Here is an 11,126-nt window from a genome sequence, read left to right on the forward strand (position 1 = left end):
GATTTGTTGTAGTGCTTGGAGATATGTATTGTTGATTTAAGACTCTTGGAATGACAGTTTAGAGGGTGATTTGGGGAGAAATCGAGTGCTAAAGCGAGATGAGTGTGAGGTTTAACTGTTTTTGAGAAGCGATTCGTGATCCTTGCTAAGTTGATTTTAGTCACTAAAAATTCTATATCCTACTGTGACCCTAGCCTGAACATTACAAGCCGAAAAGACCTATTGACGAGCTGTTGCGACGTTCGGGTAAAAACAATCTACTATCTCAATCAACCACAATTATAGAAATATTAAGTTAGACAAAACTCCTCTTTGCTAACACCTCTCTTTAATTATTCCAGTAGGTATGGATTCAAGCACGCCTTGAACCAGAGACAATTTTCTTCCCGCTGGGAATTTTCGTAGTTTGAGGTCTTTATATTTTGCTAAACTGACCTTCATGTTGGATACAATTAAGGATTGCAAGCAAATGAGGTTCTATTATTTTATTCTTTTAACCGAAATAAGGCAAAAAGTCCTTAAAAAAAACATATACGTGTAGAGGACATAATACTTTGAACTACGAAGTAAGGAAAATTGTGTGAATACTAGTCTTTTCTTTAGTGAGAATTTAAAAGTATAGGCAAATTATATAATAACTGAAAATTCCGATTTCATTTATATTTCTTACAATTTTATCCATTTTAAATACAATTAATTTTTAATGAAATTTTGAATTATTGAAATTGTTTAGATATTGACAATTTGAGTAAACGAATAACTTGTCAAAATTTAAATAAAATATGATGAAACTGGAATACACACAAGTTGTAGCATTGAAAACCTGAAGCCTAGACATTTATGCAATCTGAATATGAACTTATAACCATTGTGACAAATACAAACGAACTATATCACATAAATCGTCATAACTCACAAGCAATCAGTAGTTCTCAAATATCCAGATTCAAAACCAAAAGCACACAAACAACACAAAGACACTTGAAACGTCAAAAGCACGCCACACATTCGTACAATCACACTCGTTTATATATCACCAGAAACTTTTCCTATTAATCACCTTTCACGCATTTGAGTAAGAAAAATATGAAAATCGATTCAATAGATCCAGAGACCACCTCATTTGAAAGACCTTCGAGCTTCCTGGGCAGAACCGTGCCGAAGAGTTCGTCTAAAATTTCTTCGCCAAAATGCTCTTTCATCGTCCATTCCAAGGCAGCCCTAAGAAGGGAAGACATCACTTTTGGGTGTGGCGTTTGATGAGGAACGATCTCCACAGATTCGAAGGTGAAGCATTCACTACGCTTCACTGCTGATTCTACTTCTTCAGGAGATGCATAGTACAGTGGAATGTTAAAGGAATTTAATCTTTCAGAGTTGACTTTGCCCTGCAATTGAGCGCACACAAATATATAAGATGTTTTTTTCTATATCACTTTTACTATGTTATTGATTCTCATTTAGTCAAATTTTAGAATGTATGGTGTTTCATTACAGTTTGGTTCCACATTGTAACAATATGATTATGCATACTATGATCACAAAATTATAGATGGGATAAATTATCCGAATTTCAAAAAAATATAAGAAAGTGTGTTTAGCGATCGGGCATAAATCAATGTTCGCAAAAGAAAATACTAATTATAACAAAATTTAGAGAGAGAAACGGGCTTCGAGTTGAATTTAACCAAAAAGATTGTGCACATTTTAGACGTTTAAGTTTGAATGCTGTTTTCAATCTTTTAAAATTCTAAATTGCTGATTCCCTTCATTGTTACCGCAAAAATTTAAAAAATATATATAAATTAACAAAAAAAAGTCTTTAAAGCACCTCTTTGGACATTCCTAGAAGTGTGGATTCAAGTTGCTCCATGGCCTTGCTAGGATATGTTTTGGTATGAGGTGTTCTGTTTGATCGTCCACACAAAGTCAACGCCATCAATCCTCCATCAACAACCTCTTCAGCTCGGAATTTCAGAAAACTATCCATGTCTTTCCCAAACTGCCCTTCATAAGCCTTCGCTACTTCGTCTGTGGAATTCGAGTAATAGACTCGGCCTTTGTTCCAAGCCGGAGAGCTCTTGTCCATCACCTCCTCCGGAACCCTAGACAGCCAATGCACTGCGCACGAAGAATTAACGAAATGTAGAGAATCTTTTGGGAACAATGGACCGTGGAAAGAACCCGGAACGCCTGCTGCAAAATACTTTCTGTCTCGAGGGAGAGATGCGAAGAGCTGGTTGAAATCATTCGTAGCGATATCGTTGAAAAATACTTGGAACCTGGGAATATTTATTACGGCTTCTGATTTGTTGATGTCGCTTCGATCTGGGTCGATACAAAACTTGTGTTCCAAGCAATCTATGATGTTTTGCACGGCTATGAATGTATTAGGTCCAGTAGAGCAGCCCAAGTCAGCTATCTTAAGAGTGTTGCAAGACAAAAAGTTCGTGATGTCAAGTTTCTCAATGGCCTCCTTGATAAATTTTTGTGCATCTTCACTAGCTTTTCTCTGCAATAAATATGTTAAATTTAGCAGCCATAAAGTATCTAGCAACCACAAAAGAAAATATATATATATAGATCTTAGCCGACCGAACCGTGAATTACGGCGTCCTTGCTATATACTCTTTCTTTTTTTCCATTTTTTTATCATTGTAATTGATTTTTGAAGTTGCTCATGCAAAGTCTTAATAAATTTACTTTACAAATTTACAAATCAGCCGCCATTAATTTTTTTTCGCATATTAGCCCGCTTAGTTTAGATTCTTGCTTCGTCTCTTCAACTTCTCAACTATCACACATCTCTCATTTTTTTCTTTGAGCACGAATCGCTCCTTTTCACCATCACACTACATTGTTTTAAGGATATATTAAATAAATGTCCCTAAACTATTGGACTGCTAACAACTTACCCTGTCATTATTCAGATCTTTCATCTCACTTCTTGATCATTACTCATGTTTGCAACAATCCTCTTTCTTTAAATTTTTTTAACCGTGTTAGAAATTTAAGCATAACCTTATTCTTTCTTTTCTTTGTTTTATTTATCAACACTATGTAGAAAAATAAAATAAACAAAAATCTTAGATATTAAAGTTCAAATTTATAAATAAAGTGGGGATTTCCGAGCGGGCGGCATTGGGTTTGGGTGCCGCAGCGAGGTCGATCACTTTCAGGGAGAAGGGCAGGGGTCGACGGTGGATCTTCCAATGGCCAATTAGCTTCGTCTTGATGAACAAATATCTCATTCTCCAAAATTTCTTTGGAGATAAACAACTTCTACAGAATCGCAATGCAATTCGGTGTATACATGCTCGTGGAGAGAGATATTTAAATAAATATTTATATATATATATATATATATATATGTAACTTATTAGGTCATTTCAAACATCACGATATAACTGACGTTTGGAAACTTATTAAAAAAATAGACAAACAGATGGTGTGCATTGAATAAACCATTTAAATTTTCCATTGTTTTTGTAGCCTTTTATTTTTGTTACAGTGATTCGCCACTTTCTCTTTTGTACAGCTTTTTTTCTCATCAAAACTTCAAAAATCCATATCTTCCTCATATGAACTTGAAATTGAGTGCTTCCAAATCCTAAGTATTCGTGGCGAGAAGAGCTTCAAAAATAGACCTATGTTGTCATTAATTATCGAATTTTTAAATTATTTTCATTTTTTTTTAATTATAACATATTTAATATAAAGATATTTAAGTCAAATATAATTGTCATTAGCTTTTTTTCCTAAACGTTTTCAAACGTTGGTTACATAACAATTTTATAGTTTAGTTTTAGCTACAAATCTACGACGCCCTTAAAAAAATATAGTCTTTTACATTATAATATATGTTTGTAACTGTTAGCACTGAAAATAGTAATTGACGGAAGGGGGTTGTTGTAAACATGAGAATAATCAACCAACCATATAAAATAGACTAATGATCACGAGGTGAATTGCTAGGTATACAGTATTTCAAGGGGTATATGGTATTTCTGTAATTCATTGTTTTAACGTTCTCTTGCATATCGCCTTTTTTTAAAAGGCTAATATAAGGAGCTTGTTTTCATGATTTATGATAACTTCATTAAATTTTATCACTAAACCATCGAGCTTATATGTTAAATAATTGTGTATTATAAATGGTCAATAAAGATTGTTGTTAAAAGTGATCTAATACAATTTATGAAAATTGAACTTTAATATATCTAACTGGTTGTTGGCTGTTAATGCTTATTTTTATGTGTGGGATAAAATAAGAAGTCAATTAGCTTAACATAATGATTGTCTATAAATACGGCTGGTCTTTAGGTCACACAAATCACTTGTCATTTTCCGATATCTCGCCGTCAAAGTGAAATAAGAAAGAAACAAAAGGATATCTAATAAAGTATATGTATTGATCTAGAAGATCAACAGTCATGGATTCATCAGGTACACTTCTGATTTATATTTTTTAATAATTAAACATGATTCGATCATGAAATTATATTATGGTTTTCAAATTTGATATTCGAATCTAATAATTAATATCAAAGTCAATCATGTTTGAAATTTTGAAAATTTTTATTTAAATTATTTTGGTATATTTTTTCATATCTCGGCGTTTGATTTTCTCTGGATCAGGATTTTTTTTTTCCTTTCCGTTTTTTTGTTTCCGCAAAAAGATGTCTTGTTGTGTTATGCTTTTTTTTTTATGATGAGTTTTATATACATCTGTCAGATTATGTTTCTCCTGTTATTAGTGTTGGGAATATTGCCCACTTGAAGATAATGAGTAAATGATTACTAAATTCGATAATAAGATTACTTTATTAGCATTATATGATTACTGGGTTGATTTCTAAACAATTAGAATCAATAACAACTATGTTCCATAGCCTCCGTATTAAACTGAGTCACGTGCTAGGCACCTGAGTTCGGACGGTGAGCTAAAACGAGGTCGATGACTGATATACGCCTGGAAAACTATATCTAAAGTCATATATGTGGAACACATAGGTGAAGGTTGATCACTATGTGGGAGCATTCTACACTTGTAAGTGTACGACTTGATCACAGTGAGACTTGATCTGAATCCTGAAGTGATCATGGACACTGGGTCATGTTACTGAGCTCTTTTTGACTCATTCGCTAAAAGGCTATCCATGCTAATCACAGCTTATGTCTTGGGAGTCTCTCAGAGCATGATTCGAGTGGGAAGTGATTTACAGATACGGAATCCAGCCTTCCTGAAAGAAGGTTAATGTTCACCCACCTAAGGGTTGATTCCAGAACCGATAGATTACTAGCACTTTCGAAGTAAGTAACGTTCGAAAGAATCTTTCGCTAGGGAAACAACAATGCTTAGGGCTGATATGTATATCAAGAGAAGTATAACGGAAAAATTGACTTCTCTTGACACGGGTTGAACCTGGAGGATCTTGATCACGAACTGACTATATCAGTGGACACTCGTCACGATGAGTAAATATAATTCTAGTATTAAAGGAGAGTTTATTCTTGGCTTACAAAGTGGAGTATTTGACCAAGATTAGACGAATCGATGGAAAAAGGGAAAGGACTATTTCGTCTTTTTCATCGGATTTGTTAAGCTTCTATTACTAGGTCCATAGTCCCCGATTCGGCTCTGATAAAAGCGGATAAGAACTTTCGTATAATAATGTTTATCATTATTAATCTCACTTGCTGTAATTGTGATTGACAGCATTAATTCTGGAAAACGGGTATTCGCATAATTAAATAAATATTTATGGTAGAATTGTTTATTTATTGTTGGATCAAGTAAATAATCAATTATTAATTATTTGTTTGTTGTTGGACCAAGTAAATAAATAATTGATTGGGTTTTAAGCAATTGGACCTTGCACAAAATATGCAAATCGGATTTGGGAATTTTGGCATGGGAGTTGCGCAAATTTGCCTTGGCCGTGTGCCTAAAATCCGACTTTTATGATATTGGTATTTACCAATATTTTCTCTTTAGTTGTTTAAATAAAGGAGAGAGAATAATATAAGATTTTTTTTTTTATTCTCTCCTTATTTAAAGGAAAGTATTTAGGAGAATATATTAGAATATATTTAAAGGTAAATAATATATTCTCCTTTATTATCTCACTAAATAAAATATTCTCTATTTAAATAGAGAATAATATCCCATAGATATTGATCTGATGGATGAGAGAAAAAGTATGATTCACTTATTGAGATCCAAGGGCCTAGATTAAATCCTCTAGTGTGAACACAATAAAAGGAAATAATATATTCTGGAAGGTTCCATGAATATCTAATTTTACTACTATAAATAGGGGTTCATGAGAAGGCAAAAAGTAGAAGGATTTTGACCTAATAATTTCGTGGCTCTCCCTCTTGGCCGTGCGAAATTTTCTGCCTCTCCCCCTCGAAAATTCGTTTCCATTCTTAGTAAAATAAGAGCGAGATTTGAAACACCACGTTTCTCATCTAGTTAGATAAATACTGTGCCCACTCATCTTTCTTATTCGTCTCGGAGATTACGTTTCGGAAGACCAATGTGTCATCCTCGAGTCCTTCATCAAGATGACGCAAGGAGTACGCGATTGGTTTAGGGGCGTTCTGTAGCTGAATCGAAAATCAATGTAAGTATTCGTTTTTTTTAATCGGTTGCTTGATAAATATACTCTCGTGAATTAAATTAATTAAACATAACTAGATCTTGTTAATTATAACCATAATTTAATTAGCTTATGATCAGCGTAATTAATTATTTTTTCGCATTAATATGGTTATATGGGAGAATCATCTTCAACGAGTGGTATCAGAGCGATTGTTCGTGTCTGATATGCGCGTGATTCCCCAACAATTAGCCCATATTATTCATCAGATGACTTTTTCTTTTTTCTTTTTTCTTTTTTAAGAAATCGTATTGACATCTGTATCGTATAAGATTCATTCATATTTTTTTAATATATTATATATGCATGTATTAATTGTCAGATTCAGTTTATTTATATATGTTCATACATAGAAGATGAATTAGCTATATATATATATATATATATATATATATATATATATATATATATATATATGCTTCTTAATTTAATTTGTTCCAAGTTTAATTTAACTTTGGTACCTAAAAATATTTGATGGATAGATTCTGGTGCAGCCACTTCCATTTTTGTGTCTATATAGAGTTACCTCCATTGCCGAAAACCAAATGATGTTGAAAAATACATCTAAGTGAGCGATGGCAAAAAAAAGTTCAAGTTGAAGCAATTAGAAAATTTAGATTATTGTTAATGATCATTTGATTTTATTTGGATCTTGATGAAATTTTTGTGGTACCATCTTTCATACGAAATTTGATTTATATTTCTACTTTGGACAAATTTTGTTATTCTTGTTCATTTGAGACTGAAAAATTTAGTTTGTTTTGCAATTCAAATATGGTTGGTTCCGACTCTTGATCAGGATATGATAATCTATACTTTGTTTATATAAATGCTTCATTTAATGAATCCTTACATTTAAGTACTCGAAGTGTAAAGATAAAATTAACCAACGAGAATTAAGCCGTATTATGGCATAAACGATTAGGCACATCTCCTAAATGAGAATGAGAGACTTGTGTCATAAGAAATTCTAGATCTCTGAGATTTCATGGACTTTGATATCTGTGTGAATTGCATAAAAGGAAAACAAACCTATAAAAGGAGATTTTAAGCCAATAGGACTTCAGATGTTTTAGAACTTATTCATATAGACATTTGTGGACCTTTTCCAACATCTTTTTGGAATGGTCAACAATATTTTATAATGTTCATAGACGATTTTTCAATATATGAAAACATACATCTCCTTCATGAAAATTCACAATCGCTAACATGTTCAATAAGTTCAAAGGTGAAGTTGAAAAACAACTCAGTAATAGAATCAAAAGCGTCATACGTCTATGTTGTTTTCTAAATTCCTAGAGGAATGCGGTATCATCCACAGTACTCTATGTCAGGTTCACCCACTATGAATGATATTGCTGAAAGACGAAACAGAACGCATAAAGACATGGTAAGAAGTATGATTTGTCATTCTATATTACCTGAATCACTTTGGGGAAAAGCACTTAAGATTGCATCATATATCCTTAATAGGGTTCCAAATCAGGCAGGAAAGAAAACCTCTTATGAGCTTTGGACGGGTAAGAAGCTTAGTCTGAAACATGCATGTTTGTGTATTGTGGACTGTCAATAAAGTTTTCCCATTTAAAGTGATCTAAAACGGTTTATGAAAATTGGACCTTAATGTATCTAATAAGTTGTGGGCTTTTAATATGTAAACTATTATGGCTTCTATTTCTGTGATAGACTAAAATAGGAAACTCACTAGGTTAATATTATAATTTCCTATATATACGATTGTTCCATAAACCACACGCATCCCTTGTAATTTTCTGATATCTCGTCGCTATACTGAAACAAGAGAGAAACAAATGGTTCTCTGAGGTATACGTGTTGATCTAAAACACCAATCGTCATGAATTATTGTTAGGTACACTTTCGATTATTGATTAATGTTTTTTTAATTATTCAAAATGATTCGATAATGAAATTAAGTGATGATTTTTGCACGTAATATTCGAATCTAACATCCTTAGCGCGCGTTCATATATTTGAGTATAGTTTTCAATTCTTATTTTTAGTAGTTTACTATGACTCTTCACATGGTCTCTTTTGTTGTTTATATTATTCACTCCTTCCTTTTTATTGAAGGTCTCACTCGTCAATAATATGAACTTGATATATATATATATATATATATATATATATATATATATATATATATATATATATATATAAATAGATAGATATATATATATATATATATATTCAATTTTAGTATTCCTAGAGTATAGTACGCTTATAATTATCCTTCTTAATTTTTCTTCTGCTGAATCCCTTATCATTGATGTGTTTCATTTTCATTTTCTATTAATTATTAACGATTTTTTTCCCCTAGTGATAGTTGAAAACTCTTGCATAAACATTAACGACATATAACGCAAGTAATTTACCTGAACGGTAGAGTTTTTCGCATAACTATAACGGCCATATCCACCATTCATTGGTCGTATCTTGTCCATCGATGTCGTTATCTTCTTTCTTTTGCCAACCTATATGATCGGATCTTCAAAGATACGTATATATATTCTTTTGTATCATGATTAGATAGGTCATTATGTTCCTTATATTATATATATTATATATAAAGTTAGCAAAATAAAAAGTTTTATCATTTGAGTATTTTATTAGAAAAACTCAAAACAATAGCGATTTTGATAAATAAATATATAACAATGACTAATCGCTAATTTGTATAATCAGAAGTTTTATTTTTTACTTTTTTTTAATTAGCCATGATATCACTTTCAGTAACTTTTGATTGTTTTGGATATGTAGTTAATCTCTAAGCTTAGCCTTGTTTTTTTTTTTTAAATTTAAACTTATATTTATTTTAAATTTCCAATTTAGTATTATCAGAAATTAGAAAAAGTATATATATTATTAGAATAAAAATAACAACTACTTAATAAATACGTTTTCAGCTATGCTCTGTATTTCCATAAAACTTGGTATTGCTCAAACACGCATGCATTAAAATAGTTGTGTTTAATAATGTACATATTTTTTGGAAAATATGTCTAGTTGAACGCTTAAAGAAAAGTTTGTCAAGTTGTTGTTACTATGTTCGTATCCCCAATTAGTACTATAAATGAAAAAGTCTTAAGAATGGCCTCAGAATAGTTTAACCATCTTCAAGCTAGCTGAGCTCTACAACATATGTCAGATTTAGACTTCAATATTGGGAATATCGTCCAGTCTACCAGTTAATTAACTGCTTTCAATATTGCAATTTTTTTAAATGACTAGTAGTCTAGTACAAAAGAGTGATCATCCCACGATGGTTTTTAACCGTAGTGGATGGATGTAAATTGTAAACATAAATTTGTGTATAATATATATAAATACATCAATTCGAATTAAGGATTAGAGAAGAAGAAAGTCATTACCTACACAAAAATTAGTAATTGATAAGATGATCTTACTTGGCGAGAAAAGTACGCATAAATGGTAATCAGATCGGAGTCTCCATCACCAATTTCTTGAGAGAGAGAGAGAGAGAGAGAGAGCTTTATGACTATTAAGACATCATTTTATGAGCGGTGGAAAGTGGCCCCACTACTAATGTTTCCTTTTTGTTTTTAATGTTGACCGAAACAAAAGAATAGGACAGATAAAAACAGCGGGTGAGAGGAATTTGTTTAGAAAAATACTGAGATTAATTTTTGTTAGTAGAACCAGTATTTGAGTAGGATGTAGTATTACTATTATTTAGTCCGAATCTGAAGTAGAATGTATTGTTTAGTGTAAATCTTAATAAAATACATCGTCTCAATATTTATCATTTACGTTGATTATTTGTCTAATTCTAAGCAAAGGAGACTATAAATATTGTTGTACCAGTATGTCATGTATTTCACAAAAATGGGACTTTCTAGTAAATTCTTGTTAGAGCTAGGATTTTCTTTGATATTTGAAGATTTTTTTTGTGATTTCTTGTGAGCATGTGGATATCGAGAAGTTTGATGATTAACATGACTTCGAGTTGTGGATAGAGAATATGCTAGCTCGCCTAAGGAACATGCACTACTACAAATTAGGGATTCCACAACGGTACAGAACCGTTGTGGAAAGATTCCACAACGGTTCTGTACCGTTGTGGAATCCTCCGATGTGGAATGATTCCACAACGGTACTCGTCCCGTTGTGGAAAAGTAATGATTCCACAACGGGACAAGTCTCGTTGTAGAAAGTTCCATGATTCCACAACGGGACTATCCTGTTGTGGAAAAATTGCACAAATTTATTTCGTTCGCCGCGGCAACGTGTATCGTTCGCCGCGGCGAAATATTACACAACGGGACAAATGTCACCGTTGTGGAAAGTTTCGCCGCGGCGAACGATACACGTTGCCGCGGCTAACTAAAGTTTTTTTTTTCGCCTAACTCGCCGCGGACACGTTATCTATTCGACGCGGCTACATATTCCACAACGGTACAATTGTCCCGTTGTGGAATA

At 32.4% G+C, this 11,126-nt stretch overlaps 1 protein-coding gene across 3 annotated transcripts; it reads right to left on the reverse strand.

Moving 5' to 3' along the window:
• Nucleotides 1-797: 797 nt before the first annotated feature.
• On the reverse strand, nt 798-10,171 carry LOC149390914 (loganic acid O-methyltransferase-like). 3 transcript variants are annotated; one of them, XM_089620511.1, is made up of 4 exons: nt 10,094-10,171; nt 9,062-9,160; nt 1,832-2,512; nt 798-1,388 (listed from the first exon to the last, which is right to left on the reverse strand). In XM_089620511.1, the coding sequence occupies exons 2-4, from the start codon at nt 9,128-9,130 to the stop codon at nt 1,053-1,055; spliced, it is 1,086 nt and encodes a 361-aa protein (XP_089476637.1). In that variant the 5' UTR covers nt 9,131-9,160; nt 10,094-10,171; the 3' UTR covers nt 798-1,052. The 3 variants fall into 3 exon arrangements, with proteins under 3 accessions (XP_089476637.1, XP_089476638.1, XP_089476639.1); XM_089620512.1 differs by having other exon boundaries at nt 10,058-10,153; XM_089620513.1 differs by having other exon boundaries at nt 9,062-9,174; nt 10,094-10,138.
• Nucleotides 10,172-11,126: the final 955 nt, after the last annotated feature.

The sequence above is a fragment of the Urtica dioica genome, chromosome 7, assembly GCF_054948205.1.
Source record: "Urtica dioica subsp. dioica isolate 48M chromosome 7, U.dioica_male_clone48M_v1_H2, whole genome shotgun sequence".
In the NCBI taxonomy this organism is placed as follows: Eukaryota; Viridiplantae; Streptophyta; class Magnoliopsida; order Rosales; family Urticaceae; genus Urtica; species Urtica dioica.